General features: G+C 57.2%; 1 protein-coding gene across 3 annotated transcripts in view; it reads right to left on the bottom strand.

The window, feature by feature from the left end:
* Nucleotides 1–9436: 9436 nt before the first annotated feature.
* LOC106893947 (glutamine synthetase) overlaps nucleotides 9437–15721 on the bottom strand; it is a 9803-nt gene continuing 3518 nt past the window's right edge. For 2 of the 3 annotated variants that reach the window (XM_014952305.1, XM_014952307.1), the window contains 4 exons: nucleotides 14315–14461; nucleotides 13363–13490; nucleotides 12064–12263; nucleotides 11018–11777 (listed from right to left, as the gene is read on the bottom strand). In XM_014952305.1, the coding sequence (XP_014807791.1) occupies nucleotides 11456–11777; nucleotides 12064–12263; nucleotides 13363–13490; nucleotides 14315–14461 (797 nt within the window). In that variant the 3' untranslated portion in view covers nucleotides 11018–11455. Of the gene's footprint in view, nucleotides 9730–11017; nucleotides 11778–12063; nucleotides 12264–13362; nucleotides 13491–14314; nucleotides 14462–15721 lie in introns of those variants that run through there. The other variant, XM_014952306.1, reaches the window with a different exon arrangement.

Here is a 15721-nt window from a genome sequence, read left to right as displayed (position 1 = left end):
GAGCCCCTTCCAGTCCCTAAAGGGGCTCCAGGAAAGCTGGGGAGGGACTCTTGGTCAGGGAGGGCAGTGATAGAACAAGGGGGAATGGCTTCAAACTGGAAGAGGGGAGATTGAGCTGAGATGTGGGGAAGAACTTGTTTGCTGTGAGGGTGGTGAGAACCTGGCCCAGGTTGCCCAGAGAAGCTGTGGCTGCCCCATCCCTGGAGGGGTTCAAGGGCAGGTTGGAGGGGGCTTGGAGCAACCTGGTGTGGTGGGAGGTGTCCCTGCCCAGGGCAAGGGGTGGAAATGGATGGCCTTTAAGGTCCCTTCCAACCTGAACCATGCTGTGATTCTATTATTCTTCTGCTTCCCTTTTCCTCTGTAGAAGGTTCCTCTAAAATGCACACAGCAGAGCTGTTGGGGAGAACAACCTGCCATGACCCCAGCCAACCCTGCTCAGCCCTTCCCACGCTCCTGTGTTTGGTACCACACCTCCTGAGGTGCCCCACCATGGACTTACTGTCAGGGATGTGACATCCCATCAGCCAGCTGCTCCCATGCAAAGTCCATCACCTCACCTCCTGCAGCACTTTCACCTAAATCCACTGAATTCCCCCCAGAAATGGCCAAGGAGCACTTCTATGTTGTTGGCTGTGGTGGAGATAACCTCCAGCAGAGAGACAATGACAAATATTTGGGGACACAAGGCAACATTGATGATATGTGAGGCCACCACAGCTGCCAACGAGAGGAGTAGACCTCTGCATGGCTCAGCAGCCCCGTGCTAGGATTAATTTGTTAATTAATTTCCTTCACCAGCCCAGATGTCTGGCTGGTAAAATGCTATGGGATGGACCCTGCACTAGATGCCAGGGACAAAAATCACCAAGAAATCATAGAATGGTTTGGGTCAGAAGGGACCTTGAAGATCATCTAGTTCCACCCCCCTGCCCTGGGCAGGTACACCTTCCCCCAGACCTGGTTGCTCGAAGCCCCCAACTCTTCATGCAACCCAAGAGGAGGTGTCTGGAGAGAGGAGATGACACCAAAGGTCATCTCAGTGACCCAACTTGAGATCCCTGGGGTGGGGGCACCCCACAACATCCATGCTCCTCTCCCACACCCAGCTGCCTCTGCCAGCACACGGAGAACCTCACACCTTCTCTCAGCACGTTTTCTCCTGCTGCTGAGAGAAACACTTCATGTTCCTGCTCGTCATCAGTCACTCCATGTGTCCAGAGTGAAAAATATCCATCTCCAGGGTGGAGAAACGTGTTCCAGCAGCTGCTCCTGCAGGAAGGCAGAGCACCACCCTCTCGGCACACGTCAAAGAGGGATGTCAAAGCCAAACCATGGCTCGATGCAGGGGCAGATGCCTCCAGGGGACTGAGACTCAGTGTGACGCTGACACCCCCCACCTCCACCTGCTTGCACAAGGGGCTCTGGTGGGGTGAGAAGGTGTCTGGAGAGAAGAGATGACACCAAAGGTCATCTCAGTGACCCAACTTGAGATCCCTGGGGTGGGGGCACCCCACAACATCCATGCTCCTCTCCCACACCCAGCTGCCTCTCCACACGGAGAACCTCACGCCTTCTCTCAGCACATCCCCCAGACCTGGTTGCTCGAAGCCCCCAACCCTTCATGCAGCCCAAGGGAAGGTGTCTGGAGAGAAGAGATGACACCAAAGGTCATCTCAGTGACCCAACTTGAGATCCCTGGGGTGGGGGCACCCCACAACATCCATGCTCCTCTCCCACACCCAGCTGCCTCTCCACACGGAGAACCTCACGCCTTCTCTCAGCACATGTTTTCTCCTGCTGCTGAGAGAAACACTTCATGTTCCTGCTCGTCATCAGTCACTCCATGTGTCCAGAGTGAAAAATATCCATCTCCAGGGTGGAGAAACGTGTTCCAGCAGCTGCTCCTGCAGGAAGGCAGAGCACCACCCTCTCGGCACACGTCAAAGAGGGATGTCAAAGCCAAACCATGGCTCGATGCAGGGGCAGATGCCTCCAGGGGACTGAGACTCAGTGTGACGCTGACACCCCCCACCTCCACCTGCTTGCACAAGGGGCTCTGGTGGGGTGAGCACCCCACCACCTGTGTGGTGACACAGCTCAGGGTCCTCTTCTGAGCAAAGCCATACCTCCATAGCTTAAGGTTCACCTGAGTGCACCCCTTCCCTGTCACCCAGGGTAAGGGACAGGACAGCACACAGCAGTGCTGACCCCGAGGACATGCCGTGGGCTGGCCCAGAAAGCCACCCAGAGCTGGGCGTGCAGGGGAAGGAGTTAATCTCTCAGCCTGAGCATCGCTCTGCCCGAGGGCACCACAGCTGAACATTTTTCTTGGTGAAGTAATGCTCTCCAGAAGAGTTTGCTGCCTGGCTGCACCCGGGGTGGGTGCTGGGGGGAAGAGCAAGGGGACACAGGCGTCCCCCACCACCGCACTGTGCTCTTCTACCTCTGCTCATCCCCACTCCCACCCTCTGCCCCACAGCAGGGCTGTCCCGGGATTGTCCCTCTTCGGGTATTTCCCTTTTCCTGCTCATTATTGATTTGGGTTTCCATGAGCTAATACACAGGACTCAAAGGTCGCTGGTCTGAGGCCACCCAGGCTTGTCACACGGCAGGTGAGTCACATCTGACAAACCTGCCCTGGCCGGAGCAGGAGACATCATTAAAGGGTCCTCCCCTGCCAGGACATGAGTAATGCCTGCCCCAGCCTCACGTCACCACGGTGCTGCCCACACCAGGAGGCTCTGCCCATGCCAGAACCATCTGCTGGACATCTCCTGCCACCCCATGGCATCACCTGCTGAGCTGGTGGCAAGTGAAGTGGTTGAAGGTGGGTCTCCAACCCGCTTCCACCAAGCGACCAGGCAACAATGATGCTTGTGCAGCCAGTTGCTTCGTAGCCCTTGTATCGGGCCACTTGGCCAGAAATCAAACCCACTCACCCCAAGGGGACACAAGTGGAGGACAGAGCAGCTCATGGCACGTTCAAGGAGCAGCTCCTGGGGCCAGCAACCCCCCAGGTCTCTGCATGGGGTATAAGTGCCCAGCCCACTTGCACAGGTCCATCACGGGCATGGAGTGGTGACACATGATTTTGATGTGACCTGGTAGCCTTTCCCTTCCCTGGAACGTTGGGAAGCCAGGAGAAGGACATGCTAGGCACAAGCCATGGGACTCTCACCTGAGGACAAGGAGGGAAAAGACAGGGTATGCCTGGTTTAATACAGCCAGGATGGCTAATAACAGCGTTCTTTGGTTCCCTGGGAACGTCAGCGAGGTGGAAACATCCCAGGGACAATGCAGGTCCATGTCCTGGATTAAGCTCCATGGAGAAGACAGAGTCATCCTAGTTAAATCTCCCCAGATTGATCTTATTCTCCTTGGGGCTGGCGTTTGCCTTACAGATCAGCTGCGGCCAGTTCTGTCAGAACTTTTTACTTTCCCTGAACTACACCACTGCAGTCATATTCCCCCATCCTCCCTGATCCTGGGAGCTTGAGAGGGTTTAGGATGAAACCAGTTCTTTCACCAGCAGCTCCGTTTCCCAACAGCACCCACCCCCTTTGCACGCTCCTCCCATGGGCAAATATCCCAAGCCCAGCCCTACCTACAGCTATTTTCACACAGTCCTCCTAAAGCCTGCCCCGCTCTGACACTTCAGCCACTGAAAACACCTTCTGTGATGGTAATCAAGGCCAACAAACTCATTGGTGTTATCGCTTATCATCCTGGAGCAGCACCAGAAGAAATTGCGTCCTTTGGGTTTGAATCATCTCTCCACCAGACACCTGCCTGACTACAGCACAGCTACAGCCCGACCTCGGCCTGTCCCTCCTTCCCCCAGCAAGCTCTGCCCTCATCATTTCCCTATTTGCCTTCCCTGCTGCTGCCCCAGCACCTGCAGGAGCTGCAAAGAGCTTAAATAGTGGCCTTGAAAAAGGGAAGGACATTCTGGCAATTGCATCTTATGGTCCCCTGCAGATGCGTTCCTGCTCATGGCATCCCCTCACCAGCATCGCTTCTCAGCTGCTGCAGCAAGCAGGACTGAAGAAATTGAATTCCCCAGCCCCAGGTTGCCACTGCCTGTCCCCACACACAGTCAGGGGACTTCTCTGGTGTGAGTGTCCTGTGTGGGGTCCAATGTTCTGGTTTCCCAGCTCCTGGCCCATGCCTGTGCACAAGGTGTCACCATGGGAAGCAGAGCCCAGGCTGGAAACATCTCTGTGTCACAACACAGCCCTACAGGGGCTCACTGTGGCAATGCAGAGCACGCGTCCTCCCCCACCAAGGGCAGCCAGAAGAAATGTAAGGCTTTTGTCCCTCTCTTTTAAGCCTGGCAGATGCCAAGGCCACATCTTCAACAGCCTTTAACCAGAGAGATGCACAGTGACATTTCAGAAGGCTGCACAACAGACACCAGTGAGGAATCTGGTCTTGCACCCAACAAGTACAAAGTCTACACCCACCCACCAGCAGTGCCTGAGAAATCAGTTGCAGCCTCACAGCTTGGCCACCCCTGCACAGCTTCATGTGTCACCTCCCTGCTCTACACCAGGCACCCAGCTCTGGTGCCATCAGCCTCCAAGGACCTTGCACCAAAGAAGCGCTGGGCAAGCACTGCAAGGGGCACCACAGAGGAGATCCCCCACCCCAGCAGACCCTGTAACACCTGTACCCCATAGCACCCCCTCTCCCAGCACTGTATTTTCTCCTGTAGCCCTTCATACAGCACCACCACCACACCCCCCCCATCAGGGCATAGCAAGGACCAAGGGGTCCCAAAGGTCCAGGAAGACAAAAGAGACACCACAGCTACAGGGCAGAGTCTCACCAGCGAGGGCTCCATCCCTCTGCTCCTAAGCGTGGCAGATCCAGAGACAGTAGAAGTGTTCAACCAGGAGTCCAGACCATGAGGGAAGATCCCCACAATGAGGCAGATCTAAAATCAAGGCAGGAAAAAATCAACCTGCTGTTCAGGATGAGGCTCAGTGACAGCCATCAGGGTGAGACACAGCCTGGTGACCTTCTGGCAGGTCAATAGCAGTTAAGACAGTGCCCATTTGGGAAATCAGTCCATGGGTTAAGGCCTGGGTGAGCAACACTCCTCAACACAGCTCAGGCAGGGACTGATAGCCCTGGCAGAGCTTAAATAGACCTCCAGGGCCCATGGGCTGGGGCTCCAGGTGGGGCTGGTCAGGGCCATTAAAGCCTGTTAGTGCCCTTGGCACCACGTGCAACTCCTGCCCCCCTCCCAGCTGCCCTGCAGCCCCCACCCTGCAGCTGGTAGGGTGCTCTTACTGCCTTCCCTGGCCCTGCTCACCTATCACTAGGACTGGGTGCTGGGGTGGGCAGAGATGACTGCTGCAGGTCATTAAAGACTCATTTGTGGAGGCTGCTCTAGGGACACCTGGGGGAGCTGGATTTTTTGCAGACCTTTCTCGAGCCACCCATCAAATGGCTGCTGTGGGCTCCGTGGCATTGCTCCACGAAAACATCTCATCCACGCAAACCACCAGTGCCCGCTGCAGCAGGGAGCACCAAGGCAGACCCTGCCCCGTCCTCACCAGGGGACCGGGGACTCTCTGCCCATCCCAGCGTGGCTGAGACCAGCAGGGACAGTGCAGCCCTGTGGGGACTGGTGGGGACATGGGGCTGATCTGCTCTGCGTGGTCACAGCCTCTCTGGCTGCTCACCCAGGAGCTGGTGGTCACATCCTTTTGTTCCTCTTACACCCAGGTGTGAGCCCCAGCTTACCCCCAGCCACTCACCATGACATTGTCTGTCCCCAGTGTCCCTACAGACAACCCTCCAAGCTGTGGGTGCTGTCACGGGGCATCACATCGCTCCTGATTGCACTGTGTTGTGGCATCCATGAAGACAGACCCAGTGTCCCTACAGACAACCCTCCAAGCTGTGGGTGCTGCCACGGGGCATCACATGGCTCCTGATTGCACTGCGTTGTAGCATCCATGAAGACAGGCTGGGAGAGTTGGGGGGTTCAGCCTGGAGAAGAGAAGGCTCCAGGGAGACCTTAGAGCCCCTTCCAGTCCCTCAAGGGGCTCCAGGAGAGATGGGGAGGGACTCTTAAGAACTTCTTTGGTGTGAGGGTGGTGAGAGCCTGGCCCAGGTTGCCCAGAGAAGCTGTGGCTGCCCCATCCCTGGAGGGGTTCAAGGCCAGGTTGGAGGGGGCTTGGAGCACCCTGGGCTGGTGGGAGGTGTCCCTGCCCAGGGCAGGGGGTTGGAAGTCTATGATCTTTAAATTCCCTTCCCACCCAAACCATTCTATGACTCTATGATCCAGACACAGAGCAGGCAGGAGGTGTAATTGCAACTGCTGGGCCCACGTAACCTCTCCCAGGCTAAATTCCCCTCATTTTATGGATGAGATAAATGACCGTCTGCTCCCAGTGCCCTGCCATGGTAACAAGCTTTCCTGGAAAGTCTAATTGCTGTGTCTTCCCAGTAGTGAGCAGGCAACAGGTTTCCAGCAGCCTGTGTGACCCCTTCCCCACGCAGCACGGGTGACTGAGCCCCACGCTCGGACACAGAGGGGTTTTGGCAGCGGTGATGCCAGGCAGGTCAATCACATTCATGAGAAAACCCATCGTGCAACACCAAGTTCTGGGCTGCATCACCCTCAAGACACTGCTGTCACCTGGGGTGTCCCCAGACACCCCACCTGGAGCTAAGCTTGGGCTGCTGGGGCTCTTTCATCCAATACTTTTAGGGACCAAACTGAGCTCAAAGCAAACCCAGCACAAGCCTGGTGGAGATTGACCACCCTCCTGCCAGCTGGGCTCCCCGGGAGCGAGGTGTGGACCAGGAGAGCCAGGCAGGGTTAATGGGGGGACAGGGCCATCAGCCCCCCAACCAAACCTCTCCCTAACTCTTCTCCCAGCACATCGGGTGCCGCTGCGTGATGCTCGTCCCCCTCCGGCTGCGGCTGCGTTTCAACAGCAGCAAATTGCTGGTAATGAGTCGTGTCTCTCCATGAGCTGAGAGCCTTCCAGATCAAAGATGCTCTTATACAAAACCAAAATATGATCACTGGCCTTTAAAGGCCAGACTAAGCTTCTGAGGGAAAAAAAAAATATTCAATTTTCTGTAGATCTAATTTGAAACCATTTTAATGCTCATTAAGATGGAGAGGCCCAAGCAGGCTGGGCAGGCTGGAAGACAGAGAAGGGGGAAAAAAAGAAGTTGTTATTGACATTTTAGTTTAGGTCTTTATTCCACCCGGAGCTCCCCACTTCTGGGCAGCAGCTTTGAGTAATGCTATTGTTAGCACCGGAATTGTAATTCTAATGTCCTTTTTATAACTGGCTTGGAAAAGAAATAAATCCTGAAGGCTTTGACTGAATTCAAAGTAATGGAATTTGTATTGATGAAAAGAGAGCTGAAGATGGAGAAACCTGCAAGCCCCCATGCTGGTGCTCCCTACCACGGGGTGGTCACTGTGCTCGCCCACCCTGGGTGTTCCCCTCTGCAGCATCTTCCCAGGGGGTTCGGAGGGGGGGACAAAGGAAGGGACCACAGTGGACACCTGGTCCTCATGTGTCCCACCTTGACAGTCCCATGGGAGCCATCTGCCAGAGCCACTTGTCCATCTGCTGGGTCACAGCCCCGGGGACAACTGTCCTGAGGGGTAACAGACCCCTCGGCAGCACCCAGCTCCGTGCCTCCAGCTGAAGGGTGGGATGGGTTTGGGAAAGAACCCAAAGGGGTGTTTATTTGCCACTGTCTGGTGTGGAAATGCGAGATTGGGTAACAGTGGGTGCATCCGAGCAGCGGGCGAGGGTGTGGGGTGTCCAGGGGGAGGTGGGCAGGAGGAGCAGGAGAAAAAGGAGCTGGCGTTGCAGATCTTCCCAGTATCGCCCGCCCAACGCTCTTTTAGAAAGAAGACTTTTGTCACCCAGCTCCTCCACTCGTCCCGGCAGAAGGAGCAGGGCAAAGTCCGGGGCTCCGCTCCCTGCGAGGTCTGTGTGGGCCTGCGGGGGGCAGCAAACCCCCCCAGAACCCCTCCTGCCTCCCAGCCCCAGCCCCTGCCACCCCCAGCACAGCATCCTTTGGGAGAGACCTGGATAAGGATAACCGGCTCTGCCCTCCTGAGACCCCACCTGGAGTCCTGCGTCCAGCTTTGGGGTCCTCCACGCAAGGAAGGACATGGATCTGCTGGAACGGGTCCAGAGGAGGCCACGAAGATGCTCAGAGGGATGGAGCACCTCTGCTGTGAGGACAGGCTGAGAGAGCTGGGGGTGCTCAGCCTGGAGAAGAGAAGGCTCTGGGGAGACCTTAGAGCCCCTTCCAATACCTGAAGGGGCTACAGGAGAGCTGGGGAGGGACTCTTGGTCAGGAAGTGCAGTGACAGGACAAGGGGTAATGGTTTTAAACTGGAAGAGATTTAGATTAGATACCAGGAAGAAATTCTTTACAGTGAGGGTGGTGAGACCCTGGAACAGGGTTGCCCAGGGAGGTCATGGATGCCCCATCCCTGGAGGGGTTCAAGGCCAGGCTGGAGGGGGCTTGGAGCAACCTGGTGTGGTGGGAGGTGTCCCTGCCCAGGGCAGGGGGGTTGGAACTCAATGATCTTTAAGGTCCCTTCCAGCCCTAACCATTCTGTGATTCTATGAATTGCAGCAGCCCCATCCCAGGGAGGATTCCATCTGGGGGTCCCGGTGCTGCTCCCACCCCTCGCAATCTGGCGATGGCTGGGTGCTCCTCCCGGCACTGCCCACCCCTCAGATGGGGACACCGTCTCCCCCCGTGGCCTCAAGCCCCAGCCCGAGGGCTGGCTCCATCCCCAGCGCCTGCTCCGCTGGCTGAACCCACCCTCCACAGCAGCAGGAACACCAAAATTATGTGGAAAGCGCTCGTGGGAACTTGCTGGTGTCCTTGTTTCCCCCCGTGCTGCTGTGGGTGGGAATCACTCCTGCTTTTGGAAAAAAAAAACCACCCTGACATATGGTTTCTGGCCCATTTTGACCTCAAAAAGTGCAAGTAAGAGCTGTGTTTTGGCAAAGGAGAGCGTGAAAGCGCTCGAGCACGCAGCAGCTCCAGCCGCACCAGGACTGGTGGGCAGCGTCCCCAGTGAAGAGCAGCCAGGGCTGATCCCAGCCCAGGGAAAATCCCCCATTGTGGCTTTGGGCAAGTCCTTGGATCTCCCCTTCGCTGCCCTCCCCCAGAGAGGAGGGTCCCCTGCCAGAGGGGAGCCACAGGGTGACACCAAGGTACCAAGTGTGTGGGTGGGACATGGCCCTGTGTCCAGCCAAAGATGTTGGCAACGGGGATTCACACGATTCCCCGAATTTAGCAGGGGCTGTGCAGCACAGGATGATGAAAGCTGGAGTACTTTAAGCCACTGGTAGAGTCGGGGAAACAAACATGAGCCTTCCTGCTCCAGATTTAGCTCTTTATTGATTTTCCAGCTGCATCCAGCAGTCGCTGTCCCAGCGCTCAACTTACCCATTAAAGACATCATAGAACTGAGAGGAAAACAAGACAGCGTTGTGGTTTTGATGAAAAACGTTAAACATCCCAAACAGCAATTTCTGGAAGGAAAATTTGTCCTTCTGAGGGTGGGGAGTGGGTTACATTTATTCTTGACCAGCTCAGAGACACTGAGGGCTCTTGGCTCCTTGTGGTCCAGGACACGGCCACTTCCCTGGTCCCCGCTCCGATGGCGGCGCCATGACCTGCAGGGGGGACTTGGGGTCTTCCCTTCCAGCTTGTCACCTGTGTCAGATTCAAAGATAAAGGTAAAACCAGTTTCAAAATCCCCACGACTGCACTGGAGCAGACACGATGTCTCCTGTCTGCTCATGCTGCTGGTACCGCACACCTCCAGGTGACCCCTCCACTCTCGGTGACTGCAGCTGGGTCTCGTCCTGCAGGTCTGTCCCAGGGACCTGACCTGCCTGTTCAAGGTGTCCCTGGGGACCAAGAGCTGCTCCTTGTGCTTGCATCCAACTCCTCCCCACAGCTAGACCATGGAGGGACCCCCAGGGCCTGGCCCTTAGAGATGCCATTGACACAGCAGTGTCCCCATCCGGGGGTTTTGCTCCATGAATAAAATCTATGACCCCTCCCCATGAAGAGACTCCAAGCCCGGGGGCTGTGCCATGTCTCTGCAGTTCATAGAATGGTCTGGGTTGGAAGGACCTTTCAGATCATCGAGTCCAACCATCAACCTCACACTGACAAAACCCATCACTAAACCATGTCCCTCAGCACCACGTCTGCCCGGCTTTTAAATACCTCCAGGGATGGACTAATACAATTGACTAACATTTTGCTTAATCCCCCAAAAGCACTCATTTTCACAGAATCACAGAATGGTTTGGGTGGGAAGGGACCTTAAAGCCCACCCAGTCCCACCCCTGCCCTGGGCAGGGACACCTCCCACCAGCCCAGGTTGCTCCAAGCCCCCTCCAACCTGCCCTTGAACCCCTCCAGGGATGGGGCAGCCACAGCTTCTCTGGGCAACCTGGGCCAGGCTCTCACCACCCTCACAGCAAAGAAGTTCTTCCCCACATCTCAGCTCCATCTCCCCTCTTTCAGTTTAAAACCATTCTCCCTCCTCCTATGGCCACCCCCAGCTCAAGAGTCTGCAGTTCAGCAGGGCATCGCTCTGGGGTGCAGCAGGGGGACATCTGAGGGGCTCCCCTCCCTCACCCCGAGGTGTCCCTGGCGGGGAGGGCTGGCTGTCCCCATCACCAGCCTGGCTTTGCTGACTCAGCAGCGCACGCCCTGTGTAAACGCCCGCCAGCTGCTGCCCTGGTGGCTGTTTGCTCAGCCCCGCGCCGCTCTGTTTGCCTTCGGGGGATCACGATGGAAGGAGATGGCCTTTCGGCCGCCGGCAAATGGGGCAAAGCAGCCCCAGGCACCTGCCCCAAGGATCCTCCAGCATCTCCACTCCTCCAGTCCTTGCCCAGGGCTGGTGGAAGATGCTCAGTGGTTACAACCCACCAGTAAGACTCCAATCCTCCAGGGAGTTTTAGGAGCAACAGAAAAATGCACCTGCTGCAGCATAACCCGGCTACTACACAGCCTGGAAAATTATTTATTATCATTTCCTTGCGACAGAGATATGGGGAAAAAAAAGCACCCGCCCTCCCCAGGTGCAAACAGCAGCAGCTGCAGCTTCCACGTAAGGATCTATGTACATCACAGTGTAAAGTCCATCCAGAAAAAAATTCAATCCAAGTTTTTTAAAAAAAAAAAAGAACTCCCCCCCCAACCCCCGACCTAAAACCAGGAACCAGAAAAAAAAGTGGTTGAGAAAACAGGTTGGGTCCCTCCCTCTTACTATAAAATATATATATATTTCTAAGGCCACGTTTCACAAAACCAGAAGCGAGGTTCCTAAAGAGTCTGAGCTTGCAGCCGAGGACACCAGAGGGGCACAAATCCCACGTGAGAAGCTAGTGTAGAAACGAAAACCTCCACCCACCCCAGGGCCTCAGTGGTTAGCATAGTCCTTGGTCTCCACCCCGGTCTCGTTGAGCACCGTCGTCCTCATGATGGCCTCGGTGACCGCGTAGGGGTCGCAGTTGGCCGCCGGCCGCCGATCCTCAAAGTAGCCGTAGCCATCCTGGCCGACCTGGCGCGGGATGCGGATGCTGGCACCTCGGTTGGCCACCCCGGCGGAGAACTCGAAGATGTTGGAGGTCTCGTGGTGGCCGGTGAGCCGCCGGGAGTTGTCCCTGCCGCCCCGCGGGTCGTAGACGCAGATGTGGTAGTCGTGGCGCTTGCTCAGCTTCTCGATGGCGGCTTCGATGTGTCTGTGGGAGAGGAGAACGGGGTTGGGATTGTCAGTAGGTCCATCTGGGGGGTGTTCCCATGCTTCAGAAGGTTGTCACCCCCTCCTTCTGTGCGGGGACAGGGACACCCCCAGGGGACACTCTCATATGACCAGCTAAAATGAAATGAGCTGGGACAGCCCCAGCCCTGCCTGGTGCAGCCACCCAGGTTTGGAGACACATGCGATATGGGGAGCTGCCATGTGGCCAAGGACACCCCAAACCTCCCAGGTACCTCCCCAGTGACATCCCCCACCCCAGGACTCACTTAAGACCCCCTTCTCTCCGCATCTCCTCGGTGCTGTAGTTGGTGTGACACCCAGCGCCGTTCCAGTTGCCGGTCATGGGTTTGGGGTCCAGAGTAGCCACCACCCCAAAGTCCTCGCAGACGCGGTGGAGGATGAACCGAGCCATCCAGAGGTGATCCCCCATCTCGATGCCTTCGCACGGGCCCACCTGGAATTCCCACTGGGAGAGACGAGCGGATGCACCAGTGAGGACGGGCAGGTTCCTGCCTCCCCCCAAGCCATCACATCCCTGTCACCCCCCGGTGAGGGCTGCCAGCCTGGGGTACGGCTGAGCTTTAACCCCCCCAAAAATCAGCCACAGGGATGAGAGCATCAAGTTCAGCAACAGGACAGGCTTGGCACGCAAAAAAAAATAATGGGAATAAACTGCTTATGGCTAAATAGAGCAAATTGGGGGGGAGTTTAATAAAAATGGAGGTAAATAAGCACCACGCCTGCCTTCAAGGCTGGTGCTGGAGCTGCTGGTGTGCTGGGCCCCCCCAAGGCACATTGCAAACAGGGCAGGGGACTAATGAGGAGCCTGTTAGTCCTTCCTGGGGCTGCTGCTTCCCGGCCGGAGCCGGGGTTGCGCCACCCACGGTGACTAAACAAGGGGGGGTGACGCTTTTACGGCTGGTGACTGAGCTCAGGATGCAGAAAGCAGCCAAGAAGGACCCTAAAAAAAAATCAGGGCAAACAGCAGGGTCGTTAAAAGTCCTGCCTCAGCCACACTGCAGATAAACCCCCTCCCCGCTGCTTATCTCCGCCACCTCAGCAGCAGGGGAGGCAGCCATTCGCCGTCGGTCAGTCTGGCCACTCACCTAATGCAATCAGGGAATCCCTCTGGATAACTCCTAAATAAACCCAAATCCACCCCCTCCCAAGCTGCTTCCCAAGGCCATGTCCCACCTCAGCTTCCCAGCTCCCAGGGCAGAGGAGCAGGACGCAGCCACCCGTCGCTCCACAACCTGCTCCCGCAGCCCGTCCCGACTCACCCTGTCCCTGGAAAACTGAGAGGAGCCCCCAGCCCCCCTGAGCTGTGCAAGGAGCTCCCTGCAGTTTGGCTGGGCTGAGATTTCACCTGCCTGCCCCAAAAAGCAGGGATTTGCACGTTGGAGCGAGTTAGAAGAAAAATCAAACGTTGCACGTTTTCATCCTGGCAAAACCGCCGTGGGGAGCCCCTGGGTTTGGCATCCCAGAGGAGCTGGGATTTCCTGGGGTATTCCAGCTTCACACCAACTCATATCCACCACCGGCTGCGCGGGGCTGTCCCCACCTACCTGGGAGGGCATCACCTCTGCGTTGGTGCCACAGATCTTCACCCCCGCGTAGAGACAGGCCTTGTAGTGGGACTCCACGATATCACGCCCGTACACCTTATCTGCTCCGACCCCACAGTAATAGGGGCCTGGGAAGGAAAGAGGTGTCACCACCCAAGTAAAGCTTTTGGGAGCAACAGCAGCACCGCAGCGTGATCCCACCACCCCCAGGCACCAGCCATCACCTGCAGAGGATTTACTGGAACTGTGCATTGAGCCACCCACCCCTACTCCAGCGTGAGCCATTCATCTGCCCAACCTCAGCCTTATCTAAGAGCTCAACAGGACTTGTAATGCAGCAACTGGGAGGTGGCCAGGAGATAAGGAAAGCTTGGCTGGGTCTGCCCCGCGGCACCTCGCTGACCCTCCCAGCACATCAAGCCTCGGAGATTGTTGTGACAACAGCCAACATTGTCCACGCTCAGAAAATTCAACTCGCTGTGGTTTTATACAGCTCTTCCTCATTCAAGCGGGTCAGATGAAGATCTTCTCCCCCCCTGGGGGAAGGGAGATGTTGAAAGTGGCCAGTCTCCACAAAAGGCTGATTAACTCAGGTTGGGAACCCCCTGGCTCTCTCCCAGGAGGCAGCTGAGGCGCTTGGGGCTCGCTCACCGCTGCAGGAGGGCACCGTGTGCCGGCCCTTTCCCAAACAGCCGTGGGGAGGAGGTTTTTCCAGCCCAGTTCTCCAGCCCTTGCCAAACAAGTCCTGCAGCTGAGCTGTTTGTGTAACTGGGGTCCGGTGGGAGCGGCGCTGCCGGCCGGCTCAGCTCAGCTGCGGGCACCCGGCAAACGCTCCCGACCTCATTCCGGCTCCTGCCCGGTGTCCGACGTGAGGGGAAAGCTGTGCCCGAGGCCGGGCAGAGCAGGGGGGGAGCCAAGGGGAGCAGGGTTGGGGGAGGGAGGGAGCACTTACCCTGGGGGCCGGGGAAGCCGTTGTCGGGCCAGCCGTAGGGGTGGCCATTGATGCCCAGCAGCGTGTACTCCTGCTCCATCCCGAACCAGGGGTGGCTGTCCTTAACCAAGTCCATGACCTTCTTGCACGTGTGTCTCAGGTTGGTCTCTGGGAGCAGAGAGGTCCAGGTTAGACCCTGCCGTTGGCAGACACCCGCCACGTTCCCCTCCATCCTGCTCAGAGGTTGAGACTCCACCACGGCCAAGCGCTTCCCATAGAGGCCTTAAGGAAACCGGGGAGCAGATCTCCCCCTTCCTGGGACACTTCTCTGCTCACCACTTTCCTCCTTGCAGAGCTGCTCCATCACCATAGCACCAGGCCACAGGCCAAGGAGGTTGTTTCCACCTGCTCCCCAAACCACCCCCGATGGTGCATGAACATCTTCCTCTCACACACCGAGAGACCACGAGCCATACCCCAGCCCCATCCTACAGACATCCAGCAGATCTGGGACCAGGGACTACACATCTCCCACCACTACTGCACCCCCATTCTCTTTCTACCAGCTTCAGCTTAATTATCCTCATCTTTCTCCTGCTCCACGTTTTTGGTGAGCATCCAGGCTGGTGGCAGGGGTGCTCGGGGCAACCAGGGCTTCGCCAGGGAGATGCAGATATCAAAGAACCATCCTGACATGGGACAAGGTGCCAGGCAAGGGGACTGGGAGTTCAGACCAAAAAAGCAGGGCTGAGAAACTGTTGTCACAGGGACAGGGAGCAAATTCTGCCTTTAAATCGCAATAAAAGACCCCAGAGCAGCTACGACATAAAGTCCAGGGCGTGGGGCTGGAAAGGAGCAGCTTGCACTGATGGGAGAAGTGGGAGGAGGAAGTTCTCCCCCACCCAGAGCCCAACACAGCCCTTAACCTCCACGGAGACCCACCTTGGGAAGAGCTGGGGGGGTGCACCCCTCTGGTCTGTGGGGTGTCTCAGGGCTCAGGGCTGAGCTCTCTGCCCCACTCCAGCCCCAGGAGCTCTGAGGCCGGGGGCTCGTTACAAATAGCTCCGGCGGAGGAGCTGCTGGGCAGGAATCCCAGCCGAGACGCTTCCCCCCGCGGCGGAAAGCCATGACGCTGTTTGAAGAGGAACCAGCCCCGTCTTTCACCATCGCTGCCCGCAGCCTCTCCTCTGCCTGGCAGATGTGCCCATCACCCCGCGGACGCCGTCTCCCTCCCCCCACGCGCCGCTTTTCCGGCAAATAACCGGTTATTTGCCGGCAAACAACCCCCCCACATCCCCCACACCCCCCACCCCGAGGAGCCCCTCGTCGTCCTTGCAAACCAGCTCCCCCTCCTCTGTCTGGGGCTTTATCAGACGGACGGGACAGACGCCGGGACTGCAGACTTCTGCCGGCGGTGATAAGAGGAAG

This window comes from Calidris pugnax, unplaced genomic scaffold, assembly GCF_001431845.1.
Source record: "Calidris pugnax isolate Ruff unplaced genomic scaffold, ASM143184v1 scaffold135, whole genome shotgun sequence".
NCBI lineage: Eukaryota > Metazoa > Chordata > Aves > Charadriiformes > Scolopacidae > Calidris > Calidris pugnax.
This window is presented reverse-complemented; position numbering and strand designations above follow the sequence as displayed.